General features: G+C 42.2%; 1 protein-coding gene across 7 annotated transcripts in view; it reads left to right on the forward strand.

The window, feature by feature from the left end:
* Nucleotides 1-21,398, forward strand: part of Mapk10 (mitogen activated protein kinase 10) — a 291,857-nt gene that overhangs the window by 259,970 nt on the left and 10,489 nt on the right. For all 7 annotated transcript variants that reach the window (XM_063272867.1, XM_017599084.3, XM_017599083.3 and 4 more), the window contains 2 exons: nt 13,772-13,835; nt 15,543-15,620. In XM_063272867.1, coding sequence (XP_063128937.1) covers nt 13,772-13,835; nt 15,543-15,620 — 142 coding nt within the window. The remainder of the gene's footprint in view (nt 1-13,771; nt 13,836-15,542; nt 15,621-21,398) is intronic.

Here is a 21,398-nt window from a genome sequence, read left to right on the forward strand (position 1 = left end):
TAATAATTAAGAAAATGCTCTACAGATGAATCTTAAAGTCATTTTCCCTATCGAGGCTCCCTCCACTCCCAATAACTCTAGCTGTGTCAAGTTGACATAGAACTAGCCGTCATAATAGATGGGTAGTTTCAGGCTGTAACAGGGAGGAGGAAGTTACAGTCATTACTTACCACAGCACTGATCAACTGTTTGCACTTGGACCAAAGCAGAAGGTTTTGCTATCCTGCTGAGCCTCACCTGGGGAGGCTTTGCCATTCCTCTGGGGCTGAGGCATTCCAGTCCTTGGCTGGCCACACTGCTGTCAATAGGACAAGGTCACCCAGGACCTCGATCTCTCAGGGCTTCCTCTCTCTCTGCAGTTGATCCTATACAGAGAACTAAACACCAACACAGAGAGATAACGCTGACCTTTGGGGCATTGTCCAGGTACTTATAACACAGTTTGGATCTTAGTTGTCAGGGAAGAAATATTTGTTGAAGTGAACAGTTTACATTAACAACTTTAAGGCCAGAGGCTCACAGATCTTAATGGATGCCAAGCCTGGACAAAAATGTGGCTGATGTGTCCACGTGAAGCGGGGCTCTCTTTGTGTTCAGCACATGGAGGGCTGAGGCAGCACCGCTCATTTAGCTTTTCTCACTGACAGTTTTCCCCCCTAAGGTTGTATGTATATGTCCTGAGCACAGGAATTGCTCCTGCTTGTCGACTGTCTGTTCTACGAGTTGTGCAGATCTACACAGCAGTGGACAAAGCTGAACGAAGGGGCAGTCACTTTCTCCTGTTGTTTGTGCCACAATATACTGAAGAGACAGTAAGTGCTGAGTGGAAAATAATTCAAATTTTAAACACAAAGTAATGGAATTGCACAGAAAGTCACTCAGTTTAACAGTGTGTGTTAGAAGAGGCCAGTAGAGGGACTAATCTCTAAGTAGAAGTGTACTAGCTGGTTTTGTGTGTCAACTTGACAGAAGCTGGAGTTATCACAGAGAAAGGAGCCTCCCTTGAGGAAATGCCTCCATGAGATCCAGCTGTAAGGCATTTTCTCAATTAGTGATCAAGCAGGAAGGACCCAGCCCATTGTGGGCGGTGCCCTCCCTGGGCTGGTGATCCTGGTTCTATAAGAAAGCAAGCTGAGCAAGCCAGGGGAAGCGAGCCAGTAAGAAACAACCCTCCATGGTCTCTGCATCAGCTCCTGCTTCCTGAGCTGCTTGAGTTCCAGTCCTGACTTCCTTCGGTGATGAACAGCATGAAAGTGTGAGCTGAATAAACCCTTTCCTCCCCGACTTGCTTCTTGGCCATGAGGTTTGTGCAGGAAAAGAAACTCTGACTAAGACAAGAAGCATGAAGGATAAAGGAGGAATTGAAGTAGAGAAGGCAGGCAGAATTCAGGGCATGTACACTCATTCCAAAATAAGAAGGAAGTCTGAAGAATTGCAAACATTCAGATGAACTGGGTGGAGAAGCATGAAAAAGGTAGGGGTGTAGGGGTGGAAGGTGGGAGGTAGGAAGGAGAACCTGGAAAAGGAAGGACTATGGGGATCTTCCAACCTCTCCCGGGTGAAAAGAAAGCATTTCTCAGGAAGCTGGAGAACAACATTGCATTTTAAACTCCCAGCAAGTCATTCTCTTTAAAAGCAGAATGTCAACGGAGGAGAGATGGATAGAAGGCAAAAAGATACAGCTGTAGCAACAGGTTAGAACTGATGATCCTGGGAGTAGATGTGGGGAAGGAACTCCAGATGTTTACATACATACAGTTACTTTCCTATTGCTGTAGAAAAATACCAAGGTGCCCAGGTGTGGTGGGGCACGCCTTTAATCCCAGCACTAGGGAAGCAGAGGCGGGTGGACCTCAGAGTTTGAGGCCAGCTTGGGCTATACTCTGAGTTCCAGGACAGCCAGAGCTGTTCTAAAACTGCCTCTAAAAACCAAAGTAAACTAAACTGAACCAAGACAAACCAACCCAACTGAACCCAGCCCAACAGAACCCAGCCCAACCTAAAACACCAAGGAAACTTGCAGAAGAAAGAGTTTATTTAGGACTTATAGATCCAGAAGGATGGATCTCATCCTGAACATGAGGAAAATGACAGCAGTCAGGCATGGCACTGGGACAGCCACCGAGAGCTCGGTTCTGGATTGGATCCACAAGCAGGAAACAGGGATTGTACTGAGGGTAGCATGAGTCTTTTGAACCATGGACACTCACTCCTGCTGACACACCTTCTCCAACAAGGCTGCACCTTCTAATCTTTCCCAAATAGTTCTGCCATCCGAGTTTCAAGTATTCAAGCATGACTCCGTGAGGGCCATTTTCATTCCGACCACCACACCATGGGAATCAGATGCACAGCTGGGATCCAAAAACTCGGCTCCGGTGGTCTCTCATGCAGTAAACGGAGAGTCTGAGCTTAGTGTAATAACCTTCATGAGCTATAAAAATTAGGTTGAAACTCAGGGAGGTAGAATTCCAGGATGACTAACACATGACAGTTGGTTCATACCCATGGGTGAGATAAATGCATGAAGAACAGATGGATGGTAAAGAATCAGAAAGGCTTCAATGGAGTAGTAAAGACAACCTCCATTTCTAAGACGTTACCAAATGATAGTAAAGTCTAATACGTTTCTGAGCTGATGTCTGCAGGAAGCAGGGAAAACTGAAGTGGCTTCATCCAAACCTGCAGAGCATTTCTAATTGACTCGGTTCTTACGGTGTTTGAAACGAGCCTTGCTGGCTTCCAAAGGGTCGCCGGGTCGCTCAGTGCTGTGATGCGTTCCAGCTGTGGTTGCTTGCTTTCCCTCTGTATGTAACCCTTCAGGTGACAAAGTTCTCAATGGAACATTGTAGGTGTGTCTGTAGTGAGCATTTAGGATTAGTTTTCTCTTTGGGAAAGCCAGACGTGTAACGATTTCATTGCAAACCAAGTGGCTTGTACAAGGACACCATTCAAGCACGCTGGTGGGCAGATTCCTGCAGTCAAACCATGTCTCCTTTGCCCATTTCATGGGATCTGTGACGGAGTAACTCAGAGATTCCCATTGCTGTCTTTTCTGGAATGCTGCCTTTGATCACAGGCAAACAGATCCACCTGATCTTTCACATGTACAGAGATCATTTCAACCTACCAACAAGGCATGTAATCCAGCAAAAGTTGTCACATGGTTTCCTTAGCATCCATACACCTGAAGGACACGTAGGAGAAGGACAGAACTTGGTCTTACTACTGTGTAAGAGATGAGAAAACAGTGTTATGAATCTTAGCTGCACAATGTACATTGGGTGAGTTTGTAAGGGTTCCTCACCACAGAGCAATTCCAGGAGACACTCTAGCCTGGGGCCTGGGCACTGGTGTTTTCCATGCTCCCAGAGGGTCTGAATGCATACCTAGGGCCGAGAATGCTTGCATTAGAACTCTTCAATGAGCACGCTGAAGCTCCAGTGGTTTACCGTGCAGTGCAGTGTTCTCTCTTCTACATCCATAAGGTGGCAGCAGCATAGTGCCGTGACTGTCACCATCCCTCGCCTGAAGCAGACGCAGAACTGGAATCTGTGGTTCTAATTAACAGCATCTGGAGGCCCTGATGGAGCTGAAGATAGTATTAACCTTTCTGAGTGCCTTCTATGCTGAGTTGACTAATAAAACTTTATCTAATCTGAATTTAGCAAATTAAACAGAGAGGAACCATGTCATAAACCAGAGTTGGTGAAAGGCCAAAAAGATAATACAATTTATATTCCAGTAGATGTGAGTTGCCCCCTCTGACAGCTGAGATAGTGTTAGATCTTGGTTCACATGTACAACTGGATGGGAGGGTCCGCAGAGGGGCTAACAATTCACTCTGTGAAAATCAGCTTGTCGGAAATGCGCACGGAGTGATGAGGATGTGGAGGAGAAAGCTGATGGTAGAGTGATGTATGGGGAAGCCCAGACAAACCAGGGCAGCAGATGATTTTGGTGTTTGTTTCTGCATTCTCCAGAGTGCTCTCTGGTGGGTTCTGCAGAACATCAGTGCTTTAACATACTCTATCTGGTCTCCATTCAAAGAAAGAAGTCAACACCAACTGTGGACAGTTGTATTTCTGCCCTTAGCTTCATGACATCATCCACCTTCACACTCGGGCTTCTATGTAAGGTGGACCTCGGTCAGTGATGGATCCTCTGCTTCAGTTTTCAGGCTTTGGAACCACCTTCTCCAAAAGTGCTAGGGGTGTCCTAAGTGGCAAGACCAAGTGAGGAGAATTGGCCATTCACACATCTGTCCTCATCCAATAGGACAATCTGTCCTTCTATCGTGATACCTCTTCTTCTTGGTGTCCATGGAGACAGCACACTGTGCCTTCAGGGCTTTACTCTTTCTTTAGACTGTGCATTTAGCTCTTTCTTTTCAGCTCTATGAGATGGAATCTCCCACTTGGCCCTTTTTCACGCATTGTTTTGCACAACTGCCGTGAATTACAGATCTGTAAATCGGTTACAGGAGTTAGTTGTCCACACAGAGTCTCCTCCTCGTCTCAGCCTATCCATCTCAACATTAAGACTTACAGCTTCCAAGGGTCACTCAGTGCTGCTCTCTTTCAGCTCCTTCTTATCCAGGGTACACTAGCTCTGTAACACCTGTGCCAACAACCAATCAAACCAATCAAACCAATCAAACCAAACCAAAGAAGACATCTCAAAGGAAAATTGACCCCGAGGTTGTCATTTCTCATGTAATGTTCATTCCCCAATGGCCCAGCTGTTCATTGGCATAAAAAGGTGCTTTGCAAAGGACATCCCTCACCATTTGTTCTTCATGGCTATCCATTTCCATTTATGATGGCTGAAGAGCACCATTACACATGGCCACTCACACTGACCCTCTCAGGACTTGCTTTAGGAACAGGATAAGACACTTAAGGAGAGCTCCTCTGATTGGTTGGGACACTGTGACTCCCAATCTAGAGGCACTGGCCTATTAACAAAAGTTTTCCACATCTACTTTGTGTGGGTGGAATATGTCTTTACTATAAAATGTTAACAGAGCATTAATGTAACACCCCATGTGCTCTCATCACTGTGTGTGGTGACTGTAGTCACAATTTGGTCTCTATGAAGTTCTATATGCTTTGACAATACCCTGCTACCCTCTCAACTGTCTGTCCCTGACATCCACCATATTCTTCACATCTATGAATTCAACACATAAGAGAGATCATATTGCATGTTTGTCTCTGCCTGAGTTACTTTATTGACCATTCTTCTGGATAATTCATGGTTGTTAAAAATGGCAGGATATCTCTACTTTTTTGAGGCGTAGTAGCATTCTGCTATATACGTAGATCAAATGCTTCTTCATGCATTCATCTGTGATGGTTATTTATACTAATTCTGTATTTTGGCTGTGTGAATAGTCTGCAATAAACATAAGAGTTCAGATGTTCCTTGATATGCTGATTTAATTTCCCTTTTGCTATTTATTGGATAATGGAATTGCTGGATTATGTATGATAGGTCTACTTCCTTTTATTTTTTTTTTTTGAGGCATCCCATGCTGTTTTCCATATGGCTTATTAATTGTTGTTCCACCTACCGGGTACAAGAGTTCGTATTCTCTTCCAGACTTATCTCTTTCATAACAGCTGTTTCTGTGGGTGTTGTTTTTGCTGTTTGTTGTGGTTTTTATTGTGTTGTTTCCCTGTCTTCTTGTGGATGATTTGAAACAGGCTCTCCCTATACAGCCAAGCAGGCTGTCCTGAGCGCTCAGTCTTCCTGTTCCAGAGTCCAAGGGCTGGAAGGTTGGCGTGTGCAGCACAGCACCTGCGCCACTGTGCTTATAATGTGCACTTCTACGGTAATGACCGCATCAGTAGCTTTTCCTGTTGCTGTGACAAGGTGGCAAACAAAACCACTCAAGGGAGGAAGGGTTTACTTTGTCTCAGTGTGTAGGGGTACAGTCTGTCACAGCGGAAAGTCAAGAGCGGTGGGGTATGCAACAGTCAGGTACATTGTACCCTTACTCAGGAAACACATGCAGAGGAGGGGGCTAACTTTCTCCTCTTTATGTGGACTAGGACCCCAGCCCGCTGGCCATGTTCAAGGTGAATCTTCTGTGTACTGTTGAACCTTTCTGGAGATCCATATACATGTGCTCAGATGTGTGCTTCAGGGAGACTCCAGCTCTCTCCAGCTGACGATGAAGATTAGCCGTGGAAGTGATGCTCAACATTTTCCACAGGCCACTTGGATGCTTGAAAACATTCCTTTAAGTATTTTCAAATATTTGGGCTCCCTTTTTCTAATGTTTAAAACAAACTCTTTTGAGGAATGGTCTCTCTCGGTATAGCCTAGGCTAACCTGGGACTTGCAGCATAGTCTAGGTTAACCTGGGACTCACAGTCATTCCACTCCCACTTCCTCACAGCTGGGATTACACCACAGTGGGTTCATACTACTGGTTCAGCTTGTCCACTTCAAAAACAAGGTCATTTGGCTTCTTATTATAGTGGTCCTTCACACGTTGACATTTGTGGATCTCCTGCAGATTTTTTGTTTTTGTTGGTCAGCGTGAAGCTCTGAGAAAACACTTCATAGTTATGTCAGGGTGCTTTGAGCTGATAGTAACTTTTTTTTGAGGAGTAACCCACAGTGACACGTCCTCTAACAAGGTCACATCTATTCTAACAAGGTCAGACCTTCCAAAAGTGCCACTGCCTTGGATTTCTAGTTCAATCATTAACTATGTTCTTATTCCATAATTTGTGTGCTTTTAAGAAACTTTTAGACTATTAAAATAATCATTCTGAGTCATTTGTTAGACAGTTCTCTGTTTCTTTGGGGAGTAGCTAACAGGAGATTGTTGTTTTTTGTTTGTTTGTTTGTCTTTCTATCGAAACTTCTGTTATGCACATGTCTTGTAGCCATAATTTTAGTGTCTGTGCTTTTGAGGAATTAGTGATTTATTTCAATATCTGGAGATTGGTTTTGTGGGAAGAATGTTCTAAAATGTGATAATGGCCTGAGGAGAGGATGAAAACACGGATGCCCATATGATCTAGTGCTGCCTATGACTTAATGTGTGTATTTGTTTGAAAAAGCAACTTTTATTTGCCTGAGGTTGTGAGATCCAAGTTAAACCTCTTCCAGGACCTCTTGAATGAGACTCACAGAGGCAGTGATTGATGTAAAAGCAAGAGGAGTTTAATTCCGACACGTTGGGATCCTCCCGCTTCAAGGGGAGACAACCCTCAGCAGACTCTAACAGAGAGTTATATACCTTGCAAACAATTGGGGCAGAAATCAAACAATTGGGGCAGAATTCAAATAATGGTAACTAGGCAGGGTACTATGTGCATTTGGTGGAGTGAAACAGCTTTCAGATCAACTTAGTCTACCGTTCAATACTTTCCCAAGAGGTGGTTGGTTGGACATCACAGGTAGCTTTGTGTGACAGCTTGGCTTACAGCTGTTCCAGGAACTAAACCAGCCCTTTTCTTCTTGGAAGGGAGGGATCCTTGTGCTTGGAGGCCTGTGGTGGGAATTTTCCAACTGGCTCCAGATTGACCCCAACTCTGACTCTTTCAATGTAGTTGTCTCCATGGCTCACTGCTTCCGTCTCCTAACCTAGGCCTAGTCCTGGAAGCTTCTAGTCTCCCTACAATCGAATCTAGGCCTAGAATGTTTTCAGCCTCTGAGACTTAACTGCTGAATAAGCGCACCCTTCCTAGTTCTTTCTGAACACAGACTGGCTGGTTTGACTCAGCTGTTTTGGCTCAAGCTCCCTTTCAAGCTAATTGATTCAATCTGGCTTCTCTCCTGGCCTCTTCTGAATTCCTCTGTTTGGCATCAAATCAACTCTAGCAATCTATTCTGACCTGCTGACTTCTCATTTTCTGGCTCCTTTTATTTTCACCTGTGTCTAGCTTTTTTTCTCTTCAAACCATCTCTGTAAAGCTGCCTCCTTCCTTTCTCTCTGCCTGCTCTCTCTTGGGTAACTTCCCTTTCCTCTCTCTTCTCATGAGAGTTGGACATATCCTACTCTGTCAAGTCTTTCTCGGGTTCATCACTTTGTCTGCCACTGAACTGGACATTATTTTTATTTTATTTTATTTTTTAAAGATTTATTTTATGTATACGAGTACACTGTCGCTGTCTTTCAGACACACCAGAAGAGGGCATCGGATCCCATTACAGATGGTTGTGAGCCACCGTGTAGATGCTGGGAATTGAACTCAGGACCTCTGGAAGAGCAGTCAGTGCTCTTAACCGCTGAGCCATCTCCCCGGCCCTGAACATTACTTTTAAACATAGGTGCTTCTTTCTACAAACTAACTTTATATTATTATTGTTTGAGTTTAAAAGCCTGTCTGTAATCCAGCCGGAGGAATTAAAGTTGTGTGCTAAGAGTGTGTCTGTAAAGGTGTGTGTTAAAGGGTATGTCTGAATTCCAGCCATAGGAACCAATGTCGCTAGATTAAAAATAACTCTACCTTTTTTTCCTGATCAGGAAGAGACATTTTAAAAACATTTTGTTCATTACAAATTTCAACTCTTCTTAAAGTGTCAATCTTGTATGAATAGATTACATTTAAAGTTGGAAATTTCCTTAGATGTATTTGGTAATCTATCCAATTTTGCATTTAAAATAACCTTCTTGGTTAAAGTCTTTCAACAAGACATTCATTTTTAGCAATAAACAAACTTGTTTTTAACCTGGTAGGATATCTTTTACTGTGGGTTAGCTCTTGGTTTAATAAAGAATGCACACACCATTGTGGTGCTATAAATCTTTCATTGACATGCTTGAAAAGTCGACAGTACAAAGGAAGCTGGAGAAGATCAATTAGGACAAGAAGGCAAGCACTGGGAGAAGAGGGCTGTTGTATAGGTCAGAACGTGACTGCCGGGGAAGAAGATACAAACTCCAGGAACAAGTTTGTTCAGCATACGTTCCTCATTTCTGTTTCTCATCTGGTTGGAGAGTCAGTGTAGAAGTATGGATGTCCAAAATATTTTGACAGAAATATTAGGAATATAAGTGCTGACTGGTGTTTGATGGTTTCCAGATATAGTTACACACGGGAACTAACACAACATTGGGATAGAAATTAGAGTCACAGGCTCAAACTTGTCTTTAATTAAAGTAGTTTGAAAGTGTTAAATTACCCAATTTACTACTTCTGGAACTCATAAGAATTCATTCGCCCTGTCTTTTCCTCTGAGAAACTGTAAAGTTTATCCATAGTTTTGTCTTAATTATTTCTCCGATCAGGAAAAAAAATGACTTTTTTCGTTGTGTTTCTTCTTTGTTTCTGTATTTTCCTTTACAAATTGACCCAAGGTGGCACTGGACACACCATAAACTATCTTCTGTAACTTACATGAAACTGCCAAAACAGCATAATTTAGAAGAGTAAGGATAGAATGAGTTGACACCTGAAGTTTAGTAGAGATGTTTTAATTAAATATGTGGTATACAATTAAGTGAAAAGAGAGAGAACACTTTTCAGCTTGTAGTGATCAGCTAGACAATGAGAAGGTAGTAGTTAAGGAGTTTCTTTGATAAGAAGTGATTCCCACCAGCAAGTTTACCACAGATTGATAACCAGGACTGTGCTCCTCAACCCTTGATGTGTGTAGAGACTTGCACTCTTCTATACAATTTCTTCCAAGAGCCAAGTCTTACGTTTTAAAAAAAACTAAAGATCTATTTCCCTTCATGTACATATGTATCTGTATGACATGTGCTTATGGGTGTCCATGGGGCCAGAGCAGATGTTAGATCCCCTGGAGACAGAGTCAGAGGTGATCCTGAGCCATCTGCCATGGTGCTGGGAACTGAACTTGAGTCCTGTGGAAGAGCAGTCATCTCTCTGAACCACTGATTCCGATACTTCTCCAACCCTGAGTTTTACATCCGGAAAGTTGAAAGATTGGAAGAAAATGTTGACATCATCCTGGAGAAGCAAAACTTACAGCTGCAGTAGTTTAAACTTGAGTTATGGAAAAACATTGAAATGCAAATCACTTATTCGTCAATTCGTCATGAAATTATATCCATCAGATCTCTAACACAGCATCTGCAACACCCCAGTTTACCTTCCAAATCATTGTACTTAGCACAGTGAAGGTAGGAACGCTTATTAATAACCAAAGAGGCGATGAACATCAAGGGGGCATTGTTTGTTTTTTGGCAAAGCGGGAAATGTGGTCATTTTGTTGACTATGCATCTATGCTCTTTTAAAATATAATTTATTTTAGAATAAATTCCATTTGACCTGGATAATTCTTTACCAAAAGTAATTGTTCTTTTTTTTTGGATAAAATTGTATCATTTATTAGTCATGTAACTTTAAGTTATGTATTTGAAAATTCACTGCAGTTTTTCTATTCTGAGGACTGTTAAGGTGTGTATAGATGGTCTAGATAATTATGGCTTCTCAGGAAACAAAAGTGCCTTAACCTAGATAATAGTAATATCCAGTCATTAACCTCTCAAAGATAATGGACAGAGTATAAGTGAGACGATTACATTGTATACTTTTCCTGTTACCCATGTTCAGTGTTGGTGCTGAAGATACTTTAGTATAATTTGCAACATTTTAGATGCTGTTGCATATTTAACAATATCTTTCTGTACATGGTAGCGGTTTCGAAGGCTGGAAAACTCTCTAAATGTGAGCATGTTGAGTTTGGTCATCAAATTATTCAATTTTGAAATCTCATTCTTAGGCATAATAGATGCTCAGTATCAGCCTTGGTTTCTTGTGTCTTGTTGGTATGATAAAATATTGTGACAGGAGCCACTTAAGTCTTTATTTTGGCTTCTAGTTCAAGGGCATAGGCCATCCCAGTTGAAGGCCAAGGTACAAGAAGCTTGGAGAAGTCTGTTACCGTATTAGCGCCCTCAGGAACAGGGTCAACAGATGCATGCTAATTGCAGCTTTCATTCTTCATTTGATGTGGGCCAGAATCCCCTCCCAGGGGAGGGTCCTACCGACAATTAAGATGGGTCTTTCTCCTCAAGATAATTCCCTATGGAAGGGCACGATGCCCATCACCCCAGGTGATTCCACAGCCTAGCACCAACCATCATGCAGCCTAAGTTTTTATTGAATAAATGAACTTAAGAGATTAATAAATGAATGATAATATTTACAGTGAAGCTGTAACTCTCCACAACACACCCATGTTTCTTTACTCTTCTTCCTAATTTCTTTACATTTTAGGAGTTTACCTACCAAAGGAAAATCCTTTCCACTTCCTGAGGAAGGGAAAGAGAATAACTCACTAACCAGAACAGCAAACATTTCCTCCACACGTGAAGGCAGGGAGGGCTTCTATGAAGCATCACGTGTTAATGACTGCTTCTGGAGGACCGGTGTATGAGTGTGTATGTTTGGCATTACTCTCTTTCGATTATTGGCCAAGAACTCTTTTATACTGACATTTAGGCAATGTGTTTATCTGAATGCACCCTTCCACTGTAGGCAACATTAGTTTCCTCTCTTCGGGAAAACCTCAAATCAAAACAAAAACCCAACAGAACTCTTTAAAAACAAAACAAAACACCCGGGAACTCATGTCAGAATGGTAACTATAAACACAGAAGTGCTTAAAACACCCCTGTTGGTTTATTGAAAGCAAAAATCCCTGACTTAGCATTTCGCTACTCTTTGTAGTTTGTGGTTAGAATCTGTGCTTAATTCTTTGGACACCAGCAACATCTGCCTGCTGAGGCTCCAAGGAAAGTCTCCTCAAAATAGCTTTGTTGCGGAAAATGGCATTTATGAACTTTGGCAGGAACTATTCTCTTAAGTCATGTTCAATTTTGAAACTTGAATAGAAAAATCTCATCTGTGGGAGATCCGGTCACACAGCATTCTGAGCTCAGTCTTTTCTTAAAGGACTAAAGCTGCCCGGCGAGCACAGAACTCTCCTGGCGCCAAACCTTTGCGCATGCTCTTACGGGCTTCGGGCTTGAAGAGGGACCTAATACAGCTTCAGACATTGCAGGGGAGAGGCACAGCCGCAGACAGTCTGCCACGTGGCGAAATACCTCTTCAAATCCAGACTTTGCGTTGCGTAGTTTACTTTAAGAATAGTCTCATCAATATTCAAAAATAGCTCCAATTTTACCCATTTTTGCACTAAATTGATGTATTCCTATTACTTGGAAGCTCTTTAGAGTTTGAAGGAGAAGATCTTTCCTCAGTCAGGTATCACTTCAGGGCTTGATTGTCTAGTCTTTTGACTTTGTATGGCCAACAGCATCTAGGGGTGCTCCCTAGCGATCTGGGATGGAGCCCAGGCCGCAGTGTTCTGACCACTGAGCAGCACCATTCTCCTGGCTCTATCTGAGTAACAGGATAGCAGAAGTTGATAAATCCGCTTACCCAGTAGCAGTCCCGGGTGCTAGATGAATGCCGGCTCTGACGGATCTTCTTAATACTAGCTTGCCTTCTCTTTCTTGGACAAAATCTTCAGTTGCCTTGGCAGCCTGCTTTTGTGGGTCGGGAGCGTCCCTACAATTCCAGGGCTAGTGTGAATATTTGTTTCTCTTATCAGGCTTTCGGAGATTCTGAACGAAACAACCACAAAGGCCCACTCTGGCTCTGGTGGTGTCTCAAGGGCCACTAAATCTTCACAGAAGCAAGTGTGTGCGAAAGTCGTCATAAAAGCCTTCCTTAACAGAGCACCCCCCCCCTTTTAAATCCACCTTCTAATGGGTGTGATTTCCTCTGATTGTGTAACTCTTCAAGTTTCTCAAAACAACAACAAAAACAAACAAAAAACCCCAAAACAAATGAAAAAAAGCCATCGCTTTTAGAGTACTGGTCAAGGACAGACTCTAGATTTCCTCCTCTCGTGCTAACAGAAACACTGTAATTCCTGCCGGTACCTGTCTGTTCCTCCTGCTCACCATCCTTCCACCTTCTGCCGATGATGTGCTCTTCCAAGGTTTGCTTGCCTTTTCTGTGTCGCTTAAGCCAGAGCTCTCTAGCTAATACAGCAGACTCCAACAAAGTCATGTTTTAGAAACAAAAGCTCAGATGTCTGTATGGAAACTGCCATCCGGGGAGGCGTGGGGCTTTGTGGAAACCTGCCTGTCATGTGTGATCTCCAGATAGGAAGAATTGTCACTGTATTAAATCAAGTGGAAATATCCTTCTCAGAGAATGCAACCCAGGGGTTATTCAGGGGTCATGGTGACCACCTTCTAAGTAAACTGGAAATCGCTTCTGCCTGGAGGGACAGAGTAAAACCATTTCAACACCGGGTGTCAAGCTATGTCTAAAGCATGTTAAAATGTTTCAAGGAAGTGAAAGGTTAATTTAATCTGAATTTTTCTTTGCAGTATGGACTCATGCTATATTTCACTGAGCAGCAGTGAGTCTTTAGAATAGGTTGCAAATGAAACAAAGGTCTACGGATGTGAGAGAGTTTGGGCACAGGCCATGTGAGCAGAGAACATAACTCTGGTTCTTTGAACACAATGTGTAGTCTAGCCGCTTGTCCCTCTGTGGGGATCCTGACGAAGATGATGCTGGAAAATGAGATTTCAGGGTGTGAGTTCTGCAGTCTTATTAGAAAGCCGGCTATGAGTAAATCCTTCCACGGGATTGGAGGAGGGGGGATTTACCTGTTGAGGTCCTATAATCTCCCAAACTTATATAAGGCTGTGGTCACCACCAGGACCAGTGAGTGGCAAGGCGGGTCCACAAGTCATCAGAGTGCAACCGTGTTTGGATGGAGTGTCGTAAAGCAATGTTTGTTTTCGTTCTGCAGCCTCCGCCTCAGATATATGACAAGCAACTGGATGAAAGGGAGCACACCATCGAAGAATGGAAAGGTGACTGCGCCATGATAATATGTGCACTTGCTTGACTGGAATGCAGAATACAGAAATGGTCCTACTGTGCTATGCTAATATGTACATTTGCTTGACTGGAGCTCAGAATATAGAAACGATCCTACCATTTATTTTATATATGTATATATGTATATATATATATATACATATATATATATATGTGGTCTGAGATTAATGGGAACCTATTTTGAATTTTCCCAAAGCTTATCTGCATTTATGTTAATAGAAATGCTATATTTGCTTAAAAATAAAAAGAATTAATTATGAAAACCTTTGTAAAATTGATAGCCAGAGCGTTTGTCATGGGGTGAAACTCCATTCGAATACTTACAAATCGAAGTCCTGTGTTGCTCTGTAAAATTAAAATTAAGTGTGAGGGCTACACTGATAGATCTTCAGGGAGAATTCTATTCCTCCAAACCCCCATTTAACCCTGAACCCACATGTGGAAGGAGAGAACCTACTTCTAGAAGTTGTTCCTTGACCATGCCTCCCCTCTCCTGAATAAACAAAATGTAATTTAAAATTAAGTTTGAAATGTACTTTTAAAATTTTAAATTAATTATAGTTAGCATATAAATTTACACAACTTAAAAATTTGAGAGTTTAGGTAGAATACATGTGACCCCAAAAGGCTCATTCTTCCTCTCAATAAAAATAAATTAGTCAGTACATCGATCTGTTTTTCTTTTCAGTAAAATTTATCCAAACTCATACTATAGCTTCAAAATTATACTTACGCTCAAACAAAATAGAGAAACGAATTAAACCTACAAAGAATTGTTAGACTAATTCAATTAAATACACAGAAGAACAAATTTAAAGAATTCAAATACAGATGGTGTCACACGATCAAGTTAAAATGAACAGAAACATAAAAGTAAGGACAGTTTGAGTGACTTTTAAAGAATGTATCCTACAAGCTGGGAAAAGGAGAAGATGCAAGGAAAAGTGAAACGTTAGAAATAAGCCAAGGATGTCACAAAGAGAGTCCACTGCTCAGTGGACATAAGCAATAGGTGGGATTAAATGATGTTTAGTTAAAAGTGGGAATGAATGATGTTTAGTTAAGAGTGGGAATGAATGATGTTTGGTTAAGAGTGGGAATGAATGATGTTTAGCTAAATCCAGCGACAAGAAAATAAAATGGCCGCCAGTCTGGGAATGACCAAAATGACATTTTAATCCTTGGGTTAGTGTTGTGCTTGGGTTCACCAATCCCAGATACAAGTCTGGAAGAAAGATGGTGGTAGAGACAGAAGGTGTAAGGACTGGTTACAATGTAAAGTTCAGAGAGTTTGCATCTAGGAGGTGATTATGAAAGGAGACGAGAACATCCAACAGTGAAGCCATTGGCTGGGAACACATTCTAGAAGGAGGGTCATATCCTATCACACACGAGATCTGGGATGAACCCCAATACTACAAAACCCAAACAACGAACCAATGAATAAACAAGCAAGGTTGCTTAAATCCATAATTGACAGAACGGGAGCGCACCCAGGAGTCTATCACAATCAATTCAGAAAACAATAACTTATTTACATTATTTAACTTCTGTGCCGAGGATCTGCAATCCATTCAATACCTCGAAAATGTTATTTCTCCTCAGCCAGTACATGTGCTTGTAGATTAACGGAATCTTTGCTTTTCTGTTCTAACCACATGGACGGTTATTTCTTACAGAACTCATCTACAAGGAAGTAATGAACTCAGAAGAGAAGACTAAGAACGGCGTAGTCAAAGGCCAGCCCTCACCTTCAGGTACTCACTCTCCGTGAATAACCAAGAAGCCAGTGCTTGTGTCTTCCCTGCCCTGGATGGGTGTGGTCATAGACACTCTCTTTCACAGAGCCTGGAAACAGAGGTCACATGACCATTTCCCTATATTACAATGTTTCTTTTTTTTTCAAACCATGCATTCATGGTAACTCTGGTTCTATAAACCAGCGGGGTGGTGGTGTCTATTTTTAAATAATATTTTTATTTTTGAGACCATAATATAATTACAATATTTCTCCCTTCCTTTCCTCCCTCCAAAAATTCCCATGTATCACTCATTTTTTTCCAAGTTCATGGCATCTTTTTTCATTGTTATTATATGCTTGTGTGTGTGTGTGTGTGTGTGTGTGTGTGTACATATATATTCCCAAATATAATCAGCTCAGCATGAGTGATGTTACTTTTATGTACATGTTCAGGACCGACCATTTGGGATCAGATAACCAGTTGTGCTCTTCTCTTTTCTCCTGCTCAGCATTCCAAGGTTGCCTAATGGTTGAGGCCTCATGGGATTTCCTTGTCCACTTTGGCATATCTATTGTCTTTGTTCAGTTCATGCTCAGGAAGCCATGTTGCTCAGGTGGTAACGGCTGACATTACTAATGACTAGTGACATTACCAGGAGACACAGTCTCACAGAAAATTCCCTGATTCACTGGCTTTGACAGTCTCTCCACCCCGCCTTCTGTATGATTCCCTGAGCCTTAGGTGGATCGACCTTGTTCTGCAGATGTACCTGTTGGGACTGGGCTCCACAACAATGTGACTGGTTGTGATTTCCTGTAATGGCTTCTGCTTCTTGCAAAGAGAAGCTTCCTTGATGAGGAGTGAGGACCCTACTGCTCTGTGGGCGTAAGGACAAATGTTTAGAGTACAGTCAGGGATTGTGCTGAGTTTATAAAGGAGAAGCTGGAGGTTTTTCCTCCAGCATCTATGAGTTCACTAACCCCGGGTAGTTGTCTACATTGTCAATACTAGGGATGATGTCTTTCTTGATGGGTAGATGTCCAGTCCAATTGGAGAGCTGTTGCTTACCACCAAAGTACACACACACACACACACACACACACACACACTACTTGACCCTTCTGTTGCTCTGCCAAGAGGACCGTTGTTATGGTTCATTAGCGTCATAGCCGAGCAGGTCTATTGGTTGCTTCCATTTTTCATTAGGTACCATGAAAGCTGGTCCTCAGACAGGGCATTCAGGTCAGTTCTAGCTTGGTGGGAGCTGGACCTGGGTGTGTCTGGACTGAATCATGTCTTCAGCAATAGGGACTTATCATCCATCTCCGACAGTCAGCCAAGGGCAGTAGATTGCAATACCCTGTAATAGGGAACTGATTTGGACAACCATGACCAGAAACTCTTCTCATACCTGGTGTTGTGTTTTTTGTCAGGTGGTCTTAGGCTCTTTGGAGGGATCATTGTTAGCCTAGATGAGAAAATTTCGTTTAAATCTATGTGTATGTTTATGGACAGGCTTGTGCGTATTAGGGTTTTTTTTTAGGTAGGTAGTTAATAGTTTAATTTGTTATGACTTTTTTTTATAATATCCTTGTTGTTATTTTACCCACCTTCTGTATTTATCTCCTTCCCCCCTCCACAATTAGGGGACCCCGTTCCCATTTTCCCATCAGATCACTAATACCCCATTTCCCCCCTCTCTATTGCTCCCCAACCCCTCCCCTCAACGGGCCCTTTGTTCCTTGTTTCTTCAGTCGTTCAAGGCTTCGTATTCACATCTGAATAGTTGGAGCCAGGAGCCTCTGGTGAGAGAACGTGAGTCAGGGTGACCTTGCTCATCATGATCTTTGCTCAACCACACAGTACCTGCAGTGCCCACGGTTTCGTTTCCCTTTACAGCTGAGTAGCACCCCGTCATGTGTGTGGACCATGGTTTCGTTGGAGGACATTAGGTTGTTTCTATTTCGTAGCTGTTACAGCACAATGAACGGAAGATGCCAATGAACTCACATGACATGAGCCCATCAAGGGTAAATGGTACTGAGCAAAACGTCGATACTCTGGACCACTAGGCTAATGTAGAGGACAGGGATGCGTCCCTCCAGGCATAGCCGCATCTCTCATTCATTTTCAGTGTTAGACTCTCCACATCAGGAGTGACAACAGCATGATTATTGTCTTCGTTATGGTTTTGGTGCTATGAACAGACAGCATGACCAAGGCAAGTCTTATAAAGGACATTTAATTGGGGCTGGCTTGCAGGTTCAGAGGTTCAGTCCATTATCATCAGGGCTGGATTATGGCAGCATCCAGGCAGGCATGGTGCAGGAGGAGTGGAGAGTTCTACATCTTCATCTGAAGGCTGCAAGCAGAATACTCACTTCCAGGCAGCTAGGATGAGGGTCATAAGCCCATACCCACAGTGACACACCTACTCCAACAAGGACACACCTACTCCAACAAGGCCACACCTACTCCAACAAGGCCACACCTACTCCAACAAGGACACACCTACTCCAACAAGGACACACCTACTCCAACAAGGCCACACCCACTCCAACAAGGCCACACCTACTTCAACAAAGCCACACCTCCTAATAGTACCACTCCCTGGGCCAAGCATATTCAAACCATGACAGTGATGTACTACTAACATGGCTCTGATTAAAGCCGGTGTGAGAAAGCTTCAGCTTGTCCTTGCAGAGTATGGCACACCTCTGCATCGGTATAGGTTGGGCTGATCACGTACTTGAGGATCACCTGAGCTATCCCCTTGTCTGTGTTAATGCCGTACACTCTTTTCCTTCACTCCTAGGATATAAAGATAAAGAGTTTCATACAAGGTAATTGTTTAGCTTCAGCTGTAACCTGCATTCAGCCTCGTGGTGGCAAGAGTGGAGGCGGCGTAGGAAGGAACTCACAGGCAGAATCTGACAGGCTTAGGGCATTCCTCGTTGAGGGAGAAAGGATCTCTGAGAGGTTCCATAATCACCATCACATGGTCACCATCACATGCTTGCCCACAGTCATTGGGAGGAAGTAGCAATATGGACCAGAGAATCTCCTCACAGCTCAGGCTGGCTGGACACTGGTTTGCAGAACCTATTTTAGCAATCTTTACCTCAGTATACGTCCTTACCACACACATTGTACAAGAAGAGTTTTCATGATTTCCCTCAAATAAGATCTTTCTCTGTGCATTTACTATTGGCTCTTGTGCTGAAAACACAGGGTGCTTTTCTTATTATCTGTCATTTATTACAAGTCCACTGGGACTATGGTATGCGTTCGTCTTCGTGCAGGACCTAAGTGCTCTCTCACTCATTAAAAATTTATTCCTTGGAAAATTGATGCTTAGTTTTTTCTCTCTAAACATAGCTTGAGCTATTTCAAAGACAGGACTCAAGACAGGAGTATAGTGTTAATATTGGATGTAATTCAGCATGTTCTTATACCACAATTATAAATATGTATCTGCCCTGTTAATCTCCCTGAACATAAGCAAGCCAGGTTACTAACGTATGCTGTTGCTAGGGTATGTTTTCCGTTTTTCTGATAAGGGCTTGCTGCTTTTAAAAGTGATGGTTTGGTCCACTCATTTTGGAAAGTGTACATCCATGAAACGTTTGTTTTATGGGCCTGATTACCTTAGGGTGTGACTCGTTATTTTTAAAGAACACCAGTTAAGTTAACCTGGTGAAGACAGTTAAGAACCTTCTTGACCATTCCAACTACCTATAGCGATCGGAAGCTGCCTGGTTTTGCATGCTCCCTAAACTATAGCTAGCAAGCTTAACCCATCTGTAACTCAAGTTTAGAGTTAAAACATTTGATAAATTATATGTATGTATATCATAAAAGACCCAGTTATGTATGATATGTTCACATGTGTCATGTAGAGATTGGGCCACAGCTGGAGCTGGTTCTAGTAGTTCATGTGAAAAACTTTGTACACCTCTTCCCTAATGAGAATGTATTGATCTTGGTTTGGTAGCTTGAAACTAACCAGGGAAGATTTATAGCATGGATGCTGGCAGAACCCATAAAACACACTGATTCCCGCCCTGGAGAGCAAAGTGTTAACATTTCTCCAGTGTGTCACTGCATGTGTGCACATGTGTGTGCATACATGTACATGTGTGTACATGTGTATGCATGTGTGTACATGTGTATGCATGTGTACATGTGTGAGCCTGTGTGTACATGTTTGTACATGCAGTAAACTACATTCTTAGGAAGAAGCAGTGACTGAAACACCTTGCAAAAGTCAGCTCTTTGATATTTTCACGCTATTTTGTTTTAGAAGAAGCTAGGATGAAATACTTTTGTCATACGAGCTCTCTTGCTATTCGTCTATCAAAACACTAGGAATCTGGTATGAGGAATAATTTAACATAGTTGCTTAGAAACAACGTGGCTCTAATATCAAGACCTATCATATTATAGTGATGACTTAAAAATGCAGATAGGAAGTTAAATGTGCACTCAAGGAATAATTTATAGGTCTGAAGTTTATTGGCAGAATCAGTACATATCAGTAAAAATGCATCTAAACTTTGGGTACATCTGTAAATAGTTGTACTCCGTTCTGCTATCTGATTTTACCTGAGGTTATCTGTTTTCGGTAGCAGTGCCATTTGCTTCCTGAATTGATTTGTAATGTCTGCCAAGGAAAAGCAGGAGTAGGCATCAATTTTGCTCCGAAAGCAGATGTTACAGAGTGCTAGAGCTAGAGCATGTGCAAGAGGCTGCGTGAGCCAGTGCCCCTGTTCCTCCTGAGAAACGAAGCAGAGTAAAGAATGCTTTGTCAGAACACGCAGAAGCTTTCAGTCTCCGTTTCAGTCTCCAGCTTGGTGTGCCATCCTCGCCTCTCAGGTGCGTGCTGTCTTTTCTGGGTCCTGGGAACAATGTACTGCCCCTCCCCCAGCTACCCAGTGACCCAGACTGCTAAGATTAATTGATTAAAAAAATTTCAAGCTCAGATAACCTGAGGCTCGAGATCTTGAACCTACTGGAGAAACTGTCCCTCAATAATTATTTTATTCTGGTTTTTCTTTTCCTAACTCTGTATTTATGCTCTCATTTGGGAAGGTGTGATCAAGAAAATAATTCCTATTTTATTATTATAAGTAGTCATGAATGAATAGTTTGGATTAGATCATTCTATCCAAGAAATAATAATACTCACTTTAAACACTATATTTTTAATTCATTTAAACATCATTTTATTGAAAGATTATAATATTGCGTTGATGACAATTTAAAAGAATGAGTGTCTCTTTTCTGAGTCCTCCTGCATGTTTATCATGGACTGGGATGTCCCAAAGAGATGGACACTGTAAGCAGGTTTAATGCAGTTCAATTCTGTTTAAGAGACGTTCATAAACTTCTTGGCAATAAATTATCCTGAAGCCAAAGCCTTTGTTCTTATTGCTTTTATTTGAGTTTGGTTTCATGCTTACAAAACCCATTTATTGCCTACTTGTGAACAGACTAGAAAAGGGTTACCTCAGAGCCAGGGTATCGCTGTCAAGTCATTTATTGCAGCTCAATAAAAGAGAGCACACAAAACCAAACTCATACATCTAACAAGGTCATTAGAGTTTGGCATTCACCTCTGAGAAATCTGATTAATAACATCGATAAACATGGCCTACATCTTCTCACTTCGATGTATTTCAAGAGACCAACTGATACAAACAAAGGCATTTACAAGGGGATGCTGGTAACAGACGTGAAGGAGCCACTAAGATCCTGTACCAGGGTACCACCGAACAGCCTGCACCATTACAT

Source organism: Rattus norvegicus, chromosome 14 (assembly GCF_036323735.1).
Source record: "Rattus norvegicus strain BN/NHsdMcwi chromosome 14, GRCr8, whole genome shotgun sequence".
NCBI lineage: Eukaryota > Metazoa > Chordata > Mammalia > Rodentia > Muridae > Rattus > Rattus norvegicus.